This window comes from Falco naumanni, chromosome 4, assembly GCF_017639655.2.
Source record: "Falco naumanni isolate bFalNau1 chromosome 4, bFalNau1.pat, whole genome shotgun sequence".
Lineage (NCBI taxonomy): Eukaryota > Metazoa > Chordata > Aves > Falconiformes > Falconidae > Falco > Falco naumanni.
In genome coordinates, this window is record NC_054057.1 from 10,688,796 (window position 1) to 10,710,396 (window position 21,601).

At 41.7% G+C, this 21,601-nt stretch overlaps 1 protein-coding gene across 3 annotated transcripts in view; it reads right to left on the reverse strand.

Moving 5' to 3' along the window:
* Positions 1–21,601, reverse strand: part of CHN2 (chimerin 2) — a 163,254-nt gene that overhangs the window by 24,609 nt on the left and 117,044 nt on the right. For all 3 annotated transcript variants that reach the window (XM_040590756.1, XM_040590757.1, XM_040590755.1), the window contains one exon: positions 992–1,069. In XM_040590756.1, coding sequence (XP_040446690.1) covers positions 992–1,069 — 78 coding nt within the window. The remainder of the gene's footprint in view (positions 1–991; positions 1,070–21,601) is intronic.

Genomic DNA, 21,601 nt, shown 5'->3' on the forward strand with positions numbered 1-21,601 from the left:
TAATTTTAATCAGTGCTTCTCCTTTTTTGACAGGCCTGAGTTACAGAACACTCTCCTTCTGCTAACGAGCTGAACTATTCTGACAGTGACCCAGATCAGCATCCTCAAGGAGCATTAAGTAAACTGAGGTTTCAAAGCTGAGAAGCATTCCTTTCTTGTCTTGTTACTGCCTCTTACTCTCTCTGTATCCATTCCGATAAGCATCAAACCGCAATTTGACAGCATTAGATACAGTAACTGGCTGGCATACTCCAAAACCAGCACAGTCCTTTTGGCAAAACATTTTAATACAAGCTGCCTGGAAGGTCCTTTTCCAAAGCTCCAAAGCTGAGTCACTTCCCTGCTGCAGCATGCCAGACACAGCACTTGGAGAAAAAATCCCTAAGAATCTGATTTTATATATGTAAGACAGCAAAAAGATGATCCATTTAAACATCCATGTGTTTGTCCAGCTATTTGGTTTAGTATGACAAGCAAACCTAAGCTCAGTGGGGCTCTGAGAGCATTTCCTTAGCATATGGTGGTGGAACAAAAGCTAGGGGACAATACCACCACTGTGGTCTGCTTTATTGTTAGGGAGTATTCAAGCTCCCTCAACTTCATCTGAAACAGAAATGGACCAAAATTTTTGCTGGTAAAATGCTACTGGCTTCTTTTGAAAAGAGGCCTTTTTTTAATTTAAAAATGGATACACTTATGAGAATCAACATGAAGTACTTTGAATAAAAAAGAAAAATTAATCTGTGCAAAAAGAGCTAAAATGCTAGTCAAGTAGTGTAGTGAGTAGCAAAACTGTTATTTGGATTAAGTGCCTATATAAAACCACATTAAGAATGCAGTCAAGGGAACTTAAAGTAGAAAGAAAAATACTTTTTTCAACACTTTTCTCGAAGTATCGGTGGGTGTGTGAAAACCCCAGCACATCAAAAAATAAAATGTGAGGCATCTAAACAGAACTTTTTAGCTGAAAATAATAGGAAGATGTGCTTACCTTAAAATTGTGTGCTTTTTCATAGTTGAAGTGGTTGTCATTTTGAGTTAAGGCTGCTCTTCTGACCAAGGAGGTGATCTGTGAATAGGCAAAGAGTTTCAGAGGTTGCCACAAAAGTGCCCCCTTGACTCCCACCTTCACCCCCAGGGCCACGGCCAGGAGCTCTTGGCGCTTCCTTCCTCGCTTCGACTTGTGAACAACAGCACAGTTTTTGTCATTTTCCAGCCACAGATCCTCTGAGAACATAGCGCTGGGATCCCAAATCTTTTCCCTGTCTTCCTCGGCACCCGGGAGCCTGACTGCAGTCAGTACAGTACAGTTTGTCCAACTGCTTCTGATGTTAGACAGCAGATTTGAAGCAGCTGCAGCCCATTCTGCTGAGACCTCTGGCATGTGACTTGAATGGGCCGTCTTGTGGGATGGAAGGAGCTTCTGCATCTGAATAAGTAACGGCCTGTGCCGTGTGATTTCTTAAGGCAGATGTGTGTCTTGAACAATAGCCCGAATTCATACACTGAGCAACCCCCACCACCACCCCCACCCTCCCTGAGCGGTGGTCTCCAGCTAGGTGCTGCTGAAATGCCGGCCGGCCGGCGAGGGAACAGTGTTACAGCTTCATGCCCAAAGGCATTTCCAGGAACAGATTGCTTCAACTCCGCAGTGTGTTAAAAATGAACAAACAAACAAAAAGCCCCAGGAAAGCCCACACAACTGAATCTGATGCTGCATCCAATTATACTCAGACTCAGAGACTTATCAGCCAGCAGCCTGCATGCCAGCAGATTAAGCCCTTAAACCCATGATGATTGTTTAATCTTACAGGGCTAAATATCTCCCCACTGACCACCCCCTACTCCCACCCCCCACCCCACCCCACCCCCTACCCCGATATCCTGTACGAGGGGAAAAATCCAGCCGCACTCCAAGCATTAATAGCACTTTTATGCCATCTATTAAACTAGAGCATTTTGTCAGTGTGCACGTGGTAGCATGGAACTAGCTCACTGTCAGGGGAAGTCGAAAGCCCAGCTAGGATGATGCAGGCTAGGAAGCCCCCCGAGCCCTGTGCCGTGCTCGAGTGAAGGCAGCAGGGGAGCTTCACACAGATGTAGGACGCCCATGCGCACAGCCCTGATTGCAGAACACGGTCTGCATGGTAGCATCAGCAGTCGTCTCTGCTCCGCTTACATGCCTCTATAGACTTAGGGGGAGGGGGGGAAGGGGCAGAAATTGATTTCTAAATAGAGCCCAGGGACAGGATGGATCTGGACCCTGACCAGTCTGTGCTACAGCTTGCAGTGCTACTTTGAGGACCTTGATTCACTTCTTCACAGGCCGGCAGTTCCCTGTCCCAGGACACAGAAGATGTGTGACACTGAGCATCCCCTGGGAAGCACATTCAGCGCCCCCTTCCCACTGGCTTCCCTCTCTCCAGCTCCCCATTCCTGCTTCCTTAGTGAGTATGCCCATTCTCCACCCATAAGAAGAGGATAGGAGTTACCTGCTGAGCATGGCACTGTGAGATTTCATTCTCTAAGGTGTGGCTAATGCAACAGAGCAAACTGCGGGGCCATCAGCAATACTAGCAAAACTGCCTCTTTGAACTAGAGACACTAGAGACCACATCAGCCTTTTATAGTCTGCCTCACTTCAATTTACCCAGAAAACAGGTGAAATTAAAGTATTTAATTCACTTCTGTTAACTTGTGAAGTTGAACTTGCCTCTGTTTTTTTTCAGTCTGCTTTTACGTCAGGCTGAAAAGTCAAAAAGGTTCATCTAATTCACTTACTAAACCCCCCACCATATAGACTGCCTGCTCTTAGTAATAGCGATGCTCTCCTGATTTGAAAGCCCATGGGGACAGATGGTCAGCCATCAGTAACATCAGGCCATGCAATTTCAGATAGTGCCCTACTTAGGGTTTTCAAGAAGCTGTGCAACCTGCAAAATCAGCTTCTCAGTTATAAAATGATGCACTTACTTCTATGTATAGCATACCTAAATTTTTTCTTTTCCAGGTAACTCACAGCGTCTCTTTATCCATGCTCCCACACTCAAAGCTTCTGCTCCCTGGTAGGGAAGACTTCCACACAACCCCATTGCTCCTCGAGCAGTTGCTGCCTGCCTGGCCTTTCCCCAGGGCTTGGCACTGTTACCTGACCGCTGTGACAACTGGCTGTAATGTATGTATGAACATTGCTCTGCCTGGAGGAAATCCCTGCTGCTTTTCCATATGTCCTCCCACTACTGAGTCCCAATTTCTGCTAGCTCAGGACCTTTATCTGCTTTCCAGCAGATAAAGACAAACTACAGTTCCCCAGCTCACTCTCAATGTATTTCAAGAGATGAGGAGTACATGCCACTTCTGACCCCAGCAGTGGCAATGGCTTCAGTTTGGGGCCATCAGGAAGGAAACTCTGGAGCAGCTTGAAGTTCTTACCACACTCCAGTTTCTTTCCTCAGTACCATTTTAAATGTATGTACATTTATCTGGAACAAAACCACCAAACTAGGTCTAAGTCATTAGACACCTCTGAAGCTACAGCATCTAAATCCCCCTATATACATAAGCTACTTTCTCTTTGACTTCCAGCCTAACAGATCCAAAGTCAGAGAGAGGTCAGTTTCCTAATAATGCTCTAATATTTGTATTTGTCACTAGACTGATAAAAATCCCATTATATAACCAATATTTTTTTTACATAACATGGCAGATTTGATACTCAAGCTACAGGCTTATGATGATACATCTTGGAATTTCTATTTATTAAGCTATTTTTGGAATATCAGAGTGTCATCCTGGGATCAGACATACAGTACTGTATTTGATGGAAACTCTGAGTGTTTGCACAGAAGCACTGAGCTTAATAGACTTGGAGGAGGACAACTCAGCCAGACCAGTTCATATGACTAAGGCAGATCAGTACTTACTGTTTATCATATATGAAATTTTATTTATCCCCTAGGTTGCTTTTTTCTGCCTTGCTTGGGCCCTGTTTAGACAGTTGTTTAATGGGATCCCTTGCAAACACAGGATGTGTACAGAAGGCAACAGTGAGTGCATCCTTAAGAATCTTAATCATACAAAGCCCTACCAGGTTTGGTGTCTAAACGGTGCTGTAAAACATATGAGCTGGACCACGTATATAACCCTTTCTCTCTCTAAATATAATGCAAACAGCAGCCGTAATAAATTCTCAGCAGCAACTAGTTCCAACACACTGATACCATAGGTCAATCCCAGTGCTCTTCTCTTTTACTTAATACAAAATTTACTGCATGTGGTATCAACACATTCAAAGAGCGTCTCTTGATCAAGTTAGCAAGTTAGCCTGCAGCTAAGGAGGAGAACGCTGGTGGTTAAAAGTATTATTGCTAGTTGTCACCAAACATCTAAGCTAGTGAAGGCTGAAAGACAAATACAGGTTGTCTGCATTTTCAGACCAAAGGATTTCTGCATAACATGTGATTCTAGTTCACTAGTCTTTCTGTAAAACACATGTGCTGTATATCAAACTGGGCATTTACAGCAAAATAAATGTAACTGAACAGGATAACATATTTAAAAGTAGGGGGGGAAGAGAGGGTGACTCAGCTGTTGCACAATTTCCAGCATGCCTTTGCAAAGTGCGCTGAACCACACCATTGTCTCTCCCCTCAAAGACTGGCGTCTTGTTTGCTAACAAAGGCCTCAGGGCTAGGAAAGAACAAATTGTAGTATGAAAAGCTTTTGGTTTTGTACATGTGGCATGATTTCTGCTGTAGTCGTGTGGGCAGTGTTGAGTACTCACTGGATGCAAGCAGCAGGGGAACTTCACAGCATGCCGCCCAGCTCCCCCATGCCAGCTCCAGTGTGGCAGGAAGGGACACTGCAGGAGTGATGGCTCTTGCCCTCCTGCCACCACCGTGCCCACCCCTGGCTGGCAGGGAGAGGGTACTGAGTGGCAGGCCTTTGGCTCCCGCTTTACTTGCTGACGGGCACTGCTACAGCAAGTGGAGGAGCCGCATGGGCACGTCTCCTTGGACGACAACACAAGTGAAAGGGAGATCGCTCCGTGATGAGGAATTGTGACAAATCCATGAGTGATCTTTAACTAAATATACTGAACTCTGCACATAGATACAGTCATAGGTCAAAGAGAGTCCTGTTTCCTCGCAGGCACGGCATACTCGGTAACATCAGACAGATTATGTTTATTCAATTGCAAACACGCCGTGGAGATGACACATGGTGCCGGAATCTTGCATCTATTGGTTTTTTTCTGGTTTTCTCCCACAGCGCTCTTCCCACGATGTGCTCAGGAGACAATGCCAAAGAAGCCAGCTCTTAGCAAAACACAGGGCATGGAGGGGAAGTGGTGGCGGAGGCTAGTCAGCCAAAGGTCTGCCATACCACAATGCTGCCAGCCTGTGCCTCCCACTGCCATACCACCAGCAGCTGCCATTAAAAGGCTTCAGTGCTGCTGAAACAGTGGGAGGAAACAAGCTCCAAGCAGAAAACGTAGTGAACATGAAGCAGAGCATGATGCCTGCAGAGTGGCACTTGCCAACCTAATCTTGCAAACCCCACTTTCCTAAGAAACTCTCCCTCTGGCAGGAAGTTTCTTTGACATCAATTAGGTGAACGGACACTGCAGAGGTGAGCTTGGCCAGAAAACTCCACAACAAAAAGCTTGGTGTTAGAAGGAAAGGAGTCAGACCACACAGAAACTGAGCTGCTGCTGCTCTCTGGTTTGCTTTTTGGGGGAACCCAATCTACTTGCTCCCAAAGAATCAAAAATAAACAAAAATACTTGTAGACCTCCTCTGATTAACAGCACTCCAGCTGCAATCGCTGAGAGTCTCCCCCAAACACAGGTCCCAACATATTCATAATAAAAAGTCTCTCATTTCCAGCACAAAACTTCCTTTCAGGTGAGCTGGAGGCCAGTAACCTGGACATTGTCATTAAAAAAAAAAAAAAAAAAGCAATGAGTTTTTTTTAAAGGATTCAGATATACCTATAGTTTTGCTTTTTACTCCTTAAGAGTTTCAGCTTTCTTGTTTTTAATAACCATCAGTTCCTCTGCAAATCATGAGCCTGAGGAGCTGTTAACAATAGGCATAAGTGTTTATGGCAGGAGATTACCTACACTGGGCTCCTATTCTGGAGAGCGTGGGTGCGCTTCCATCACTGCCAGCCACACCTCTCTTCCCTCTCTTCTAAGGATAACCCATTTCAGGGCAAAAGGAACCGCTCATTTAGGACTCCTCCTGTAATAAAGACTCTGAAGTTAAAGTTATTAAAATTTTAATCTTCAGAACTCTCATAAGTTAGTGTGTTTGCCTGTTTATTAGCATCGCAGTGACCCGTTGTCATTTTAGATGCAATGACACAGTATTCGGTCCCCTCCCCCACAGATAAAAGACACAATTTACCTACAGCAAATGGAAATACAATCCCCCTTAAACTTCAGATCCTCTTTCTAAATCCTTCTCAAAGAGATTTTTCTGTACGCATCATGATTATTTTTCTCAAAACAATGTAGTGAACCAAACAATACAACAGCCAAAGGTGAAATGCTGTAGAATCAGGAAGTCACAAGAGAGACTATTATGAAAATAATAGTTGTTGTAAGCCTCTTATAGAGTATTAATATAATAAACTAGTGTCTATTTTGGAACAACAACTGGAGGTTACATTAAGTGGTATGCAATTACATAGCCATCTCCAATTAAAAAATAAAAAAACCTTTTATACTGTCAGGCAATTGTATCAATGCATTAGGCTATCTATTTCACATCCACCATTCTATTTAATATATCTGAAATAGTATTTTGATTTCTTATTTTTGTAAACCATAATAAATATGCATTGTGTTACAAATACCATGCCAGTATCAAGGAAGAAAGAGTCCAGAAATAAGGAAAGAATCTAGGTATAGTATGAACTAATTCAGCGATTCCCTCAAATAACCCTGTAGAGATTAACACGGTACCAGCAGGTCTAGCCTACTTACTGCCTCAACTTCCTTTCCTCCCACTCTCTCCTTTATCCTTCCCAATCCATCTCCATACTTGTCAAGGTTATTAATGGTGTTTTCCTGGCCAAGTTTGTGATCCTCTCCTCTGCGCCTAATATTCATGACCCAAACGTTAGCAGAGGGATGAAAGAGTGGGGACATGAGGGCTAAGTGGGGCAGATGAGAGCAGAGCCAGACGCTGCTGCCATTTCTGCTGCCACAAAGGAAGAAGAGCACCAGGTCCCCTGTGGTGGGGCAGTCAGGAGCTACTTCATCTGCAGATAGGGCTTTCTTAGGGAAACTGCACTGAATTTATTTATGAATTACTTCTTTTTCTCTGTGTGGATGCAACACGTGATTAACTGAATTTGACTGACTGACTGACTACAGTGTATGTGAATGAATATTGTTATCACAGCTATCAATTAAGGCACATCTATGACAACAACTGATCTGTAGGCAAACAAATATTCAGACATAATATTAATCCTGATATTTGTAAAAAATCTGCAATGATCCCATTATTCTGTCAATTATATTGTTTGTGTTGACAACAAAACTAACAGACTATTTTTCTAACAAATGGACATTTAAGGATAGAATGGTTGGACGGATGGACAGACAGACAGACGGACGGACGGACAGCAGGTGTCTAACCTAAAACAGTAAACTGATGTCTCTTTGTAGCCAAAGGAGAAAACTAGAAACTTCCAGACAGTGATTCATCCTTTTCTAAGACAGATCAAGTTTAAAATGGGTGAGATTGAATTGCCTTCTTGCAGTTCATTTATGGATCATATAAGGAAATTAGATGATTCAGGTAGAAACAGATTGCTTACTTTAAGATATTAAAAATTAGTTAAGATTACTATCTCCCTGAACTCTTTTCTATTTCTATTTTTCTACTATCTATTCAATTTTAGAATAAATGAAGTAAGGAATCAGCCTCAACCGTATCTATCAGTAATCATTTAATAATAAGTGTACTTTGTTTTGGTTGTCAATACTTCCCATACTTTAGACCTGGCTAAGACTCCTGCTCTGGAAACACGGAATACCCAGTTTACTGTATCATTTGTTATACAGCTGCATGTAACCTTTATAGGTTTCTCTGGGCTCACTGGATTAACTTTTTCAAGAAGTATAACTATGGAGGAATTAGTCTGTAATTAATACAAATTTCTGATGCTAATAGGTTGCCAGTATGTTGACATTTCACCCACAGAGGAAATAGCCTAGCAACATAATGAACTTAATATGATATACAATGGCCTCTCCAAATTAAGAGGGAAGTGACTCGTGCTTTCTGCAATATATGGGACTATTAGTCAAGAGACAGAGATTTTAAAAAATATCCTAAATATTAAAGTTTTTATCCAGACCCCCAGCAGATGCCACCTCAGCACCACGAGAGCTATACAAGTACATGACCTGTTCATCTTTCTACATTTTCACTATGAAGCTCTTGCTTTCTGAAGAAACAGCACTTTGTTTAGGAAGGCCAGCTTGCCATCGATTAAAACCATCATTGCCTTGCAAGGAGACTGCAGAGCTTGAACTAGAGCCAAACCTGCTGAGCCACCACAATGAAGTGGAGAAGTTAACATGCTTACTTCCCCATCTGGGGAAAGAGAAGAAGGCAAGAATGTCCCTTCTGAGAAAGGAGAAGCCTGGGCTTGAGGCGCAGGGTCCTTGAAAGGATGGGAAAGGGGCTAGAGGCACCTAGAGTGCAGCAGTCCTGCCCTTGGGGCCTTTCGCCTTGCTAGTGTGGGGTTGTCATTAACCATAACTGCTTGTGCATTGAAGGAGCTGGTTGATTGCCATGCTCAATCACAGGGTTAAACTGAGGACCATGTTTGGTGAGACTGCATTAAGTCTGTTTAATCAAATGAATGAGCTTGATAATGAATCCCAGTGTTACACAGCTACTATGTTGTATAGCTGGTGGGCATAAGGCCTGGATGTTTGACGTATGCCTCATTACACACCCAAATGCATACATAGCACTGTACACAAACACTTACTTCCTCACTTTGGGGATAATTCTTATTTCTCTGTCTCAGATGCTACTACACCCTAGAGCCAGGTGTTATCTCAAAGCAGCACAGTAACTGGCTGTCTGCTCTCAACACAGTAAAACTTAACACAACAAAAATAAATGCAATACAAAAAAATAAACCACAGAAAGTTCTTCTGTTTCTCACTTTTGAGTTCTGATACTATATGCTGGTGGGAGTAAAAGTTTCTCAAGAGTGAGACCAACTCAGCATTGCAACATATGCTCTAGGCTGAATCTTAGGGACCACAGTCAGAGATTCTGTTCATATAGAGAAGCAAAAATCCACCCCTCCTGGGATTATGACAAAACGTGGAGGAAAACAGGCTTCAGGAAAGTTTCCCAGAAACCACAGAGTCAGACAGCAATGGCATTTGTGTTCGGAGCCACTAACCTCTCAGCCGAGCCAGCTGATCTCTGGAGGGGCTGTAAAGCAACACCAGAGAGCTGCCAGAATGTAAAGTATGCTGTGGCAGTCTCGGGAACCAACAGCAGCGCCCTAAGTTTTGCCCCAGCTCAAGCCAGTTTAAAACAAGAGACTTTAATGTGGGTTAAAGAAGTAATTTCTGGAAGTGGAAGAGAACAAATAATTTGTGAACCAGTGACTCCTGAACCAGTGGTCATCTTGCCTAAAAGGTAATTTATAAAATTGTTCCTGGACAGTAACAGTTCAGGAATGGATTCTCAATGGTGTAATGCTCTGTTCATTTAGCATGGAGATGGGGAGATAAGCTATTTGCAAGAAGGACTGTGCCAATATCATTATCAAGCAGCAAACAGGATTTTTCTCTAGTTTTGGCAGTTTCTGGGTGGTGAGAACGAACTCTTTGAAGTTTCAGTCTCAAACTTACAAACAGCATGACTGAGCTACACTGCTGCTCAGCAGTCACAACATCTTCAGGTAAACTACACAATACAAGGACCTAGAAATGCAATCATGTGTTTTCCATCATTAGTAATATCTCTGTCCCCTTTTACTGTAGCATCTTGTGACTTCTTCCTGTAAAAACATATAAACTAGGTAGACAATCTAAGGTGAAAGGAGTTATTCATACCATTTAGGACAGGATGTACCAATTAGCAAATAAGAATACAAGTTTTCAAGTTGAAAGAATACTTTTAAACAAGCCTAAGCCATTGCACTTCACCAAAAAAAAGGAGAAATGCAAGTTTTACAAAGATGCTGTACTTTATGACTGTGAACTTCTATTTCAGAATCCCTAAAGAATTGCATGGGAAAAAAAAAAAAGAAAAGAGGGCAATAAGGAACCATTTTCCATGTGCGTAAGTGGAGCTGTGGCATGGCAGGGATCACTGGTTTTGGTGCTGGGCCAGCCATGGCTGTCTTACAGCTCATCTGGGCTCAGCTGTACATCCATGAATAGCTCTGTGTCCCAGGATGTGTTCCCCTGTGTTTACAGTGTTTACAGCTTACCCATTTGTGAAATATGTGCTTCTGTCCCATTAAGCTTCAAGGAATGTCACCCTGTTCATGAAAGACAGGGTCAAATCCTGGACTGTCATCCCAAAAGAAGTGGTAAGGCTGTGTGACCCCTGGTATACCTCTGACTAATGGCTTCAAAATGCATGTTTGCTTAGAAACAGAGCAGGAATTCATGCAGACAAAAGTGATGTGGGGTTAAAAAGACAGGAGGTTCTGTGATCACTTACCTATTTCATTATAAGCACGAACTTTACCCCATGTATTATGTTCCCCCTTAGCATATAAGAAGGTTTCCTATAGCTTAAACCTCTGTCAGCTTCTGTTCTCCTTGTGGACCCAGCACACAAAAAAGAATAGTTGGGACAGGACTAGCATGACTTGCTGAAAGGTAGAAAGCCACCCGAAGGAATGGGCTATTTAACCCTGTGCAGTAGGTCCCCTCCTCCAGCTCCTTCCAGCTCACCCTGCAGAAAAAGCAGCTCAAAGCATAACCAGCTTCTCCTGGATAAGGCTTCTGAGCAGCACTCGGCCCTCGTTCAGCTTCCTTTTTCCCACAAAGCAGCAAGGGAACTACTGTGTGCTGCAGAATGCACATGAAAAGCATGGTTCAGTGCGCTTTTATAAGGACATGTTATAGGATACGCAAACCACTTGAGATCACAATCTTTGAACTTGTATAAAGTACCAGAATGTATCCAAGTTCGTTTATTTTCCCTTTGAAAGAATTGTTTTATGCTGTATTTGCTTGGCCTGCTGCTTGAAGCTGATTTTGTTACTCTACTACTCCATGGGTAAGTACCACCGTGGCTGTCCTTGAAAACACATATACATTCCCATGGCCACTAGAGAAAACCTCAAAGACTGACCCCAATTCTCTGCCACTGAATGAACACATAAAGGCTGTATAATCCTAGTTGTATTTTTCTGTACAGGTGTCATTTGACCCTGTTATCTTATAATTCGCTGCAACCTGCAGCCCACTGCCCTCTGGTATGAAGCAGTGGCTTTTGTTCCTGATGGCACACCATGCACAGCTGCTTCCGTCATTGTTTGGAGGGGGACAGATGGCTGCTCTCAGCACAAAAAGGAGATTAAAAAGGAACTGAGGGAATGACATCACTACTCAGCCTGGGATTTAATTCATGGGACCCACGGGGCTACTACCAGCATAAACTCAAACTGCAGTTGACTCTGCCCACAGAAAGGAAAACGTTTGTATTTTGCAGAATGAAAGAAATTTCTTTTGAAATATGTAGTTGCCACCACTCTAATATTTATATTCTTTAACAGCGGTTTAGCTGATCTGAATAGATACTGTCCTGTCAGCAGCAGCACTTTTAAAGTACTCTAAAATCAAGACTGATGCTGTACCCTACCTCTATCCATGCCTGTTCAACTGCAGTACCTTGGTTTACAGCTTATTTATTTCATTTCACTTGTGGTGATACACACAACAGAACAAATTAGTTTCACCATCAGGACCAATTCAGCTAAGACATTTTGTAGGTAAAAGATTTCATCCATACCTTACAGCCCCACTTAAGTCAATGGAACTAAATATCACAAAACTTCGGTTCTGGAAATAGTTAGCTCTGTAGTCGCTTTTCTGCCTTGAATTCAGCTCCAAATCTATGAAATCACTCTGAATTCTCCCCTTTCTGATCCCCACACACCAAAGGATGACAGTCACTGCAGCACTCTGGGATGAACTCTGGGAAAGTATGAATAACTTCAACTGACTGTGTATACAGCGATCCTGTCCAGCTAAAGTATTTTCTGCAGTCTACCTAGCTGGCTTTTATCTGAATTTATATATTATCTTAAGCACATTACCTGATTACTGTTTGGGACAGGGGAATGTGGCCTCTGTGTATATGTGGTACTTGGTGCCATCTGCACCAACGTTCTTCTGCAGAGCACAGGTTTTTGCTTTGTGGCAGATGTCTCATTGAAAACACTGCTCAAAGTGGCCACGTAGCTGCTACCACCCTCTTTATGTTACTGACAGGCACTAGACGCACACGAATGCTGCCACATGAAGATGAAGCCATTCTACAAATAGTAAAAAGAATAAAAAGCTCCTTCAAGCTGGGTTTTTTTTTCTTCCCCAAAAGGAAAAACAAGGAAGCAATTTCATCTTTCCTTAGGTGACTGGGAATAGCAGAGATGCACTCCTCCATGCAGCCTGATCTGAGGCTGGGACCCACCACCCGACAGTGCCCCACTGCAGCTCCTGCCCCAGCCCCAGTGGCTGAACCAGGCTAAGACCCAAGAATGGTTTTACTCCTAAGTGCAGATCAGTGTCTGTGGGAGATGTCACTGTATATTTGTGGTTTTGCCCAAAAACCTCAGTCTCCTTCTCCTTGCATATAACCACACAGAGTGAGGTTCAGATTATCCCCTTGGACACAGCTGTACACACCAGCTCTATCTGGGAGACTTCTGGAGCAAGCTTGTGGCTTTCAGTGGGTTTGCACAGCTGCGGCCAGTGCATAGCAGCGCAGAAAATCAAGATGCTGATGAGACAAGAGACATAACAGCTCCTACCAAACGCACTCTGAGTTTTACTGTCTCAGCAGCACCAGCATATACTGGAAGAGCTTGAACTGACAACATGCAGCCTGCCATTGCTACTAATTCAGACCTGAAGGCATTCAGCACACCACAGAGTTAGACTAGGGGCTATGATAAAAAAAGAGGGAGGATTAATTTGCTTCACAAAGTACCATTACTTTATACTTTGCTAATGTGAAGAGTAGAACAACATATCAGTCAGTATGTTTGAACTTGGGAGGTGGGATTTTTCAGGGAAATCTTTTCCTGTTGCAGTACACGTGACTTATCGGGCTAGGAACTTTGCAGAGGGAAGTTCTGACCAAGACCCAGATTCCATTTTTTTAAAAAAGCATTTAAGTTTGAAGCATTTTAAAAAAGCAATTTTCTGTTTCCAGTTTGAAACACTTTGTTAAAAACAGTTAATAAAACATGAAAAATAGTTGGAACAGTTTCAGTCAATCTAACTCAAATCTTTTTCTGCCTTTTATCTTGCTTCCTCAGTGCTCATTTATGAAAAGTTGAGTGTTTTACTTTTATCACAATTGAGAACAAAGTAAAAACAAAAGTGCAGTATTACTATTATAGCTCTCCACTACAGTGCTTTGATAAAATGTCAGTTTCAAAGGTGATCCTCTACCGACAACTGCCGAGCAAAGTTGTATTCCCCTGTACAAGCTCAATACAGAGACACAGGGGCTTTGCACTCATTTTCTTTCTGTTAATCAGTTGTTTCCCAGGGCTTTTTTAATCTGCAGTGACAGCCTCAGCCCCACCGAGAATGCCTTTTCTGCTACTAAAACAAGAAGCACATCTCTAAATGCTTTATAATTTCAAGCAGCAAAGAATCTTATTCTCCTGGTTGAAGAAAGAAGTAACAAAAGACTCATGTCTTAGCAGGCTGATGTGGATCAGGACCCTCTTCTGCTCTCATTTTTGCTCTCTCGGGGCTTCAACTGAAACGCAGACTTAATCTAGCCAGCATGGGAAGAAGGAGCCATGCCCCAGCCGTGCCCTTGCAAAGGCTTATCAATGAGAAGCACCCCTGAAGGAATGCCTTAGACAGACTCTCAGCTGTTGGTAAAGTATCGCACTTCAGCCCCAGTGGAGGGGACACACTTAATATAGAAGGTATTAATGAAGGATTTACTCAGCCATGAGCAGACAATGCAGCATTTTAAACCTCATGTTTACACAAACTAGTTGAAGACTTGCCAGAGCACAAGACAACTAAAATCAGACTTCACTGCACTGAAAGAAAACCATAGCTCCACACATGTCTTTTTGGGTGGTATGTTTTCACACCACACTAATTGCTTCCATTTATCTTAAATCAATTTCCAAATTAGGCAAAACTTGTTTTCATTGCAACATTAAAAATAACAGCTTGTCGATTCTACATTTTGAAAAATAGGCTGAGCACTGGATTGTCCGTTCAGACAAAGTAAGTTGATTTATCACTTAAATGCATTGTCACTTCATTTTAAAACCATCTAATTTGCTTTTAGAAGTTTAACAAGTTGGTTTACTATTCCTGCAATACAAGGAGATTTCATTAAATGACCTGCCATCTTCTATCAGCATCATTGTGATTGCATGCTGTCCTTGTTTTATTTTAATTTATAGCAATTTTTTGCAACTTGCCAACATGGGTTTTTAGTAATTTAACAGAAGTACAAGATTAGCATAGAAAGTGAGCCAGTTGCTTCCATTTCCCCTGTGCTCCACATTTCGTTTGCAGCCCAGTTTCACAGCCTTCACTGCTCCATAGTACTTGCAGGGCACCAGACCTGGAGACTTTCCTGAGGTGTAGGAAGAGGTCTTCCCAGCTGGGGGCTTTTTGCTCTCTTACTAATCTTCTTCATTAACTTCAGCAGTGGCAAAACGTTGCAAAGAGAAAGGTTATCCCCACAGGCAACAGTTCACAAATCACCTCAAGCTTTATAGGTCAAAACCTCAACATCCTAAATTTGTTTGCAAACTAACAGGCAGAACATGCCTTGCAACACATGTACCACTTGCTCTCCACTGAAGAGGCTGTTACTCTAACACTGATTCCTGGTTTGTTTTTTAGGAACGAGCAGCTGGTAGCAGCAGTGGGACAGATTGTGGCAGCAACGAATGTTTTCAAAGGAAACCACTGCAATCCCCAGGTAGGTGCAGGTTAAAAACCAAGGTGCCCTTACTAGATACTACTGCCTATAAATGGCAAAGAGCAGCAGAGGCTGTAGCAATATCCCCAGCTGCAGAGACCAGTAACAAGCACCAGGCAAACACCGGGATTAAGGAGCAGCTGTAAGCCCCAACAGACTTTCAGGTTGCTTCAGCACATCAACCACATTCAGCTTCAGGTTACCCACAGCTTGACTGTGCCGCTGACTTCCACATTGTTGCCTCTCTCTGTGCAACGCAAATCAGCTGGGTGTTGGTGAGATAAAGCTCTACACCTCTGTATCACAGCTGCACAGACTCTGCAGGGCAGAGGCGAGGGGGAACATCTGTCCCAGGGAGCCCCTGGGACAAAGAACCAACCCCTGGAAATGAACAAGTGGTTGCTCTCAGCTAACAACAAAGCCACTAAAAAAGCAATTCTAGCTGTTCCCCCAGCTGTTTACACTGACAGTCTGATCAATGATGGTCTCAGCAGTGTGAAAAACATACACGTTTACTAATAAGTGGAAGAGTTAGGAACCATCCAGCAACCAACTCTCTACACCCAGCCATTAAGGGCCAGGTAGCAGGGTTTAGGCAGCAGGTTTTGGCACATTGTGTGCAAAAGAAAGAGATGGGGGGGAGGCATCACTTCTTAAAAATCACAGCAGTGCTAAGCACCAAATGAGATCAGAAGGGCCTTGGAGATCAGTTGGGGATAAGGAGATTAGTTCCTTGGTTTCACACAGACCAATGTCATGGGAAGCTTAGGCTACAGGTGATTCTGGCAGATTTTTCCCTATCAGAAAAATGTCAGCTAGGCAATCAGAAAGTCATCGTGAGCAGCCAGAGCAAAATGTCTAAAACGCCCCTCCTCCAAAAGTAAAACGTCAAAGACAACTGCAGTACTTTTATTTCTGATTTTTGAATGATAAGAAGTCCCACCTCAAGGGAATTTAGCGAATCTTCAGCCCAGACTCTTCTGTAGTTTGGCACCAGCTCTAAACAGGGGTCTCTGCCATCTCATAGTGACAGACTTTTACCCTGTATATTTTTCACCTTCTGCTTCCTGCCCTTGTGTAATTGCCTGTTTCACATTAGAAGTGGGCCATCCATCCTACTGAACACATTTAGGCCACTTTTTTTAATGCAGTTTTACATACGCTATCCATACAATCAATATTGCCATCATTTCCTGCTCACATTCAGCTAAGATGACTCTGGTCCCATAACCGCATGAAGCATCAAATGAGAAAAATACTTACTGAGCTAATTCTGTTGGTAAAGTTTCATTTTTATTCTCTAAGCATCTGGAATCACTGACACACATTAACTCATTGCCTAGAGATACTTTGTTTTGTTTTGTTAGAAAAAATGAATTTTTTTTCATTTTTCATATGGTTAACTATATGGTAACTCATGTAGTGAACTGAATGATCAGACACTCTAGATTTACAGAATTGCTTCGCTGTATGCTTTAGCAATTCTGCAGTTCACAGTGATTTATATTTACAGAAGCCCTTTAGGATTCAAGGGCTTTTAAAATGGTAGGATCACAGAGTATGAAGAATTTTCCTTTGTTTGGTAAATCTGTACAGTCTCTCTATTTATTGTTAACAAGAAATGTCATCATATTTATCATCAGCAAATCTTCTAAAGTCTGCAAAGCATCAACTAGCTGCTCATTACTGGTTTAATCTGTTAGTATGTGCTAAACAACCCGTAATGGAGAGCATTGACTTTGACACCTAGTTCCCCTCTGTTCATACCTGGGTAAGACTCCAATTGACTGAACAGACTCTTTATTTTTCAGTAGTGTTTATTATTTGCATTGCAATAGTGCAAAGGAACTTAAGCCTTCAACCAGGTCAAGGCAACAGCGATGCTGTACAAACATGGAATAAGAGACCATTCCCTGCCCTGAAGAGCTTACAGTCTAGAAAGCTGCGCCACCTTCACAACAAGGCCTTTTTTTCACACAAGAAAAAATATGAAATGGAACATAACCACAACAGAAAAAGACATTAAATTTTAAGCCTGTGAAGAAGAATTTGCAAATATCGGAGCAAGGACCAGAATATTTTAAAAGTGCACTATATAGAATACCCCAAGTAGTAAAGCTTCTATCTCTCCTTCACTTAAGTGCTGAATTATTGATCAACATGCAAACGAAGAGGAGGAGGGAAGTAGAAATCCCATTTTAATGTGCAGGTTTTTCTCCTCGCTGTCCCTGTTTTTCCCAGAATAACCAGATCTCTTATTTCTTCAGAGAACACATCATCACAAGTTCAAAAAAGAAATGTGTACAACTACAACAAAAGTCAGTCAATTTATTCAATGTTTATAAAAATCTAAAGCTCTCCTTGAATATTATCATGGGATGTAGATTATTTTACAACCCAATACTCTATTTTGTAATTCCTAACAAACCCCAATCTGCCTGAGGATCAACCCTTGCCACTGCAAAAGACTGCGGTGCACAACACATACACAACTAAAATATTTTTAGAACATCTACTGGAAAATCACAAGTATTTTAGTTCAAAATGAGCCTCTCTTAGACTTGCCATTAAAATACATCTTTAAAATAACTTCCTAAGTTTATAAATAGATAGCAAACTAAAACATTTAGGAGCCAAGAAATACCAAAGCTAAGAACTATCTGAAGAATTCCAGTACTGCCTTTCTGGGCACAACACAAATCTACCTACTTACAGACAACATATTTTGTCTAATTTTTTTTTTGCGTGTGTATATATATAAAAATATGTATACACATGTATGTATTTATTCATAGAGCCTGTCATTCCATGGACATAATAGGTGGTGTGGACTAATGTGATGATTTATCAAAGAGTGTGAGTGGACTAGACTTGGCTGAAAAGCAAGTTCTATGTAAAGTTTCTTGTCTTTCTTCCAAATTTTGAATCCCAGGGAAAATGGTGGGGCTTTGGTGGAAAGAGTTTTCTGGCAAAAAAGATACAGTTTCAGGTCTGCTGTGTCTGTGAAAGATCTGCCAGCCAGACTGCGGCTTGGGTTCTCAGCTTAATGGCAGACAGCCTAAGGCCCGGAGATCATTAATTTTCAACGTAATTAGCCAATCTATCAGGCAGATTACACCAAGGCTGAGAACACCTCAAGAAATCCAAGGAAGTAGTGAGGTGTGAGTGCTGAGGATGGAGGTGTGATGTGCGAATACATATGGCCACTTGGACTCAGTAAAATATTTTTTTCTTTTGAATGAAACATTTCAGGCCCAAACATACATTTTCTGAAAAATAAAAAAGAAAAAAAGTAGGTGTTGCTGGAAAACTTCCAAATACCTCTAACCTGGACTCCTGCTGAAGGAGATAGACTGTGCTTACTGGAAGAACCGGGACTAATTTAATGAGCAGTGGGTCTACTTTTTCAACAATGAAGATAAAAATAAATATTGAGCAGCTGCCTTCATTGTGCAGCAGCCACAGGCTTTAATCCATTTGATAGGTCATAAATCTGCACAGAAACCAAAGAACAGTGGGAATATTTTATATTTATGACTCTATCATACTCATGTAATATAAAATTACACTTTGTCTTTAGTACATCTGCATATGTATATATCTTTTGATATGCTATGCATATACAATATATATGCATATAATATGTATATCAATATAGAAGCATCTCTATATCTAAATTTAATTAGTTGGCCATATTTGAAAAATGTATTAGAGGCAAAAGAAAGACTTGTGATATCAACTGGAGCCATGCACAGTAAACACCATCCTCATGAACCCAACTTCTGTCACTAAACCAGAGATTATTGTGCTAAATTGTGTACAGGTAAAATATAATTATCAGGAAGTTTCATCAGAAATATGCAAATATTTAGACTTTTGGTATCACAATTTTAGATACTACAGTCTCACACAACTGTATTTTGTAGTAGTGGATATATAGGAAAAAATGTACAGCAAGTTACAAAGATCAAACACATTTTCATATGGATCTAAGTTGATAGCTAAATCAAAAGAAAGCTTATATTCTAAACAAAATGTGCCACCTGTTCTTCCTGCAAACTTTTCAAATGTTATTGTTGAAAAAAAGATTGTGCTAGGAAGTATATTATTAAAATAGCTTTCTATCTTGAGCAGCTGTGTACATTTACTGTCAGCAAGTGAGCTTGGTAAGTAAGAACCTGAGCTGTCTACTGAAGCAAGATAAATCATCTTTCCCTAAAATCATATCAGCAATTAGCAGAAATTATTAAAGCTAGTATCCTTTCTCAGCCATCAGGGATGAATAGTGCCTCACATAATTTAAAATGCCAATGAAGATGTGAATAATTTTTTTTTCATGTACACTTTGCAAGTGACTTCCTCGCCTTACCACCTTCAGGATGAAGGAACTTCCACACCATTTGTTTAGGATCAAACCTGGAGCACACATCAGAGGCTCTGCATGACACAAGATGTAGCTGCCAGCCTCCTGGGAGGGGACAGGACGCTCAGAGCACCCAGCATCTGTACTGAGCTCCCTGTGTTTCACTTCACCCCAGTGGTTCTCCATCAGCACTGGGAACTTTGCTTTTCCCAGTTTCTTCTAAGATACAAATTTGGCCGGCTACAGAAACATCTGCTTGGCTGAGTTTCTGAGATGGCTAGATTTTGGAAGGTGAACAGGAAGAAAAAGAACCAGGCAAGATTGATCTGAGAATGTAATCTTTTTTATCTCACCCCGCCCCCCCCCCAAAAAAAAAAAAAAAAAAATCATTCAAGCTAGCTGCAGGTCATGCTTAGATTCTGCTGTGGATCACCTACCGTGTTTTTAGTTTTTGTAAAACAAGAGCTGTCACAGCCAGGCATGCAAGATAAATTGTTACAAGTAAGAGAGAAATAAATACAGCCCAAAGAGATTCATTTTACAGTACTTCAGGCAAAGCCCAATTGATCACAAGTTTCTAGAAAAAATAACTTGCTTTCTTATTTGTCTGTAAAGTGCCTAGTACACATCGGTGCTATTATAGAAAACAGATATTGATAAGAAGAGAAAGTATTAATAGTAATTCTTATGATATCTGTGGGATGAGCAGATACTTCTGGGTGATGGAAAGCAAGTAACAACTGAGAGCATGATCTAGGGAGAAAGCCTCCAAAGCATTTTCTGATTAATTTTTCCTTTCTTTTTATTACAATATTGTGGCTAAAAATTTTGCTTATAACAACCACAAAGCTGGAAGACTCACTGGCTTACCCTTAGTGGTAAGAAATGCTCTATTCAGCCACATTATGCTCTCAAAAAAATCAAACACTCCCTGTGTCATTTGTTTTACTTGTTTCTTCCCATGACTGTATGGAACAAATGGGTGCCTATTTTTCCATCACACTGACTTGCTCTCAGTGAACAGCTGATTACTCACTGTCAGGCATGTAAATCTTTGAAGTGCAAAGCAAAGCAAAGAATGTCCCTATTTACTTCTAAAGTGAAATCCCAGCATCCGGCAGAACTTTAAAACTGATTTTTCTAGGGCAATACTTCTTTCATCCTGACAACACTAAGTATTAGAGAAGAGAGCTCTGTCTTATTTCAAGCGGAGCTCTGACCCTCGAAGTCTTACGGTGCTGGCTGTGTTTACATGAGCGCAGACTGTTTTTCTCCAAGCTAGTTCACATCATGCATGTTCCTCTCAAACTCTTCTGAATCCTGAATGTTAATGTACCTCCCTTGTCCCTTGGATCACTAGGGAATTGGGAAGCTGTGCAGTCTGGATGCAGCATGACAATTTTCATCTAAAGGCTGGTATTAGTCCCATTTCATTGACAAGAGGCTGACTCATTACATTAATCTTTTCTCCTTTTTGGCACCTAATTGGTGTTGCAGGTTGCGTTTTTTTAAATAATATTTAATAGGGTATATTATTTTCTATAATTCAGGTAACAGATCGCATTACGTTTCACCTGCATTGACTCAATACTTCTGCAGAATCTAATCTTTGCACTCAGTAGCAGAAGTAGCCTCATTAGCCTCTGGACATGTTTGAGCTACTTGCCAACACAAAATGAGGGCTCTGGGCAGGGATGTAATCCAGCCCACTGTGCAACCAGCTTCATCACTGCAATAGACTTTTTTTTTTCCTTTTCGTCACATGCCTTTCACTTCCATAAATAGCAAGGCAAAGCTGCTCGCCCACAGCCACCCACTCACCCACAGCCATGACTTAACAGTCATCAAGAAGTGGGAACAGTAGAAACTGTAATCAGCTATAGCTATGGCATTCAGGGGAAGGCAAAATTTGGAAATTCTTCTTGGTTTTAAACCACTTGAATCCAGCCTGGGGACAACGGCATGTTTTACTACATAACCATACTGCATTAGCTGAGCAAAGTTTCTCCAGTGCACTGAGACAGGAGCCCCACAGGAG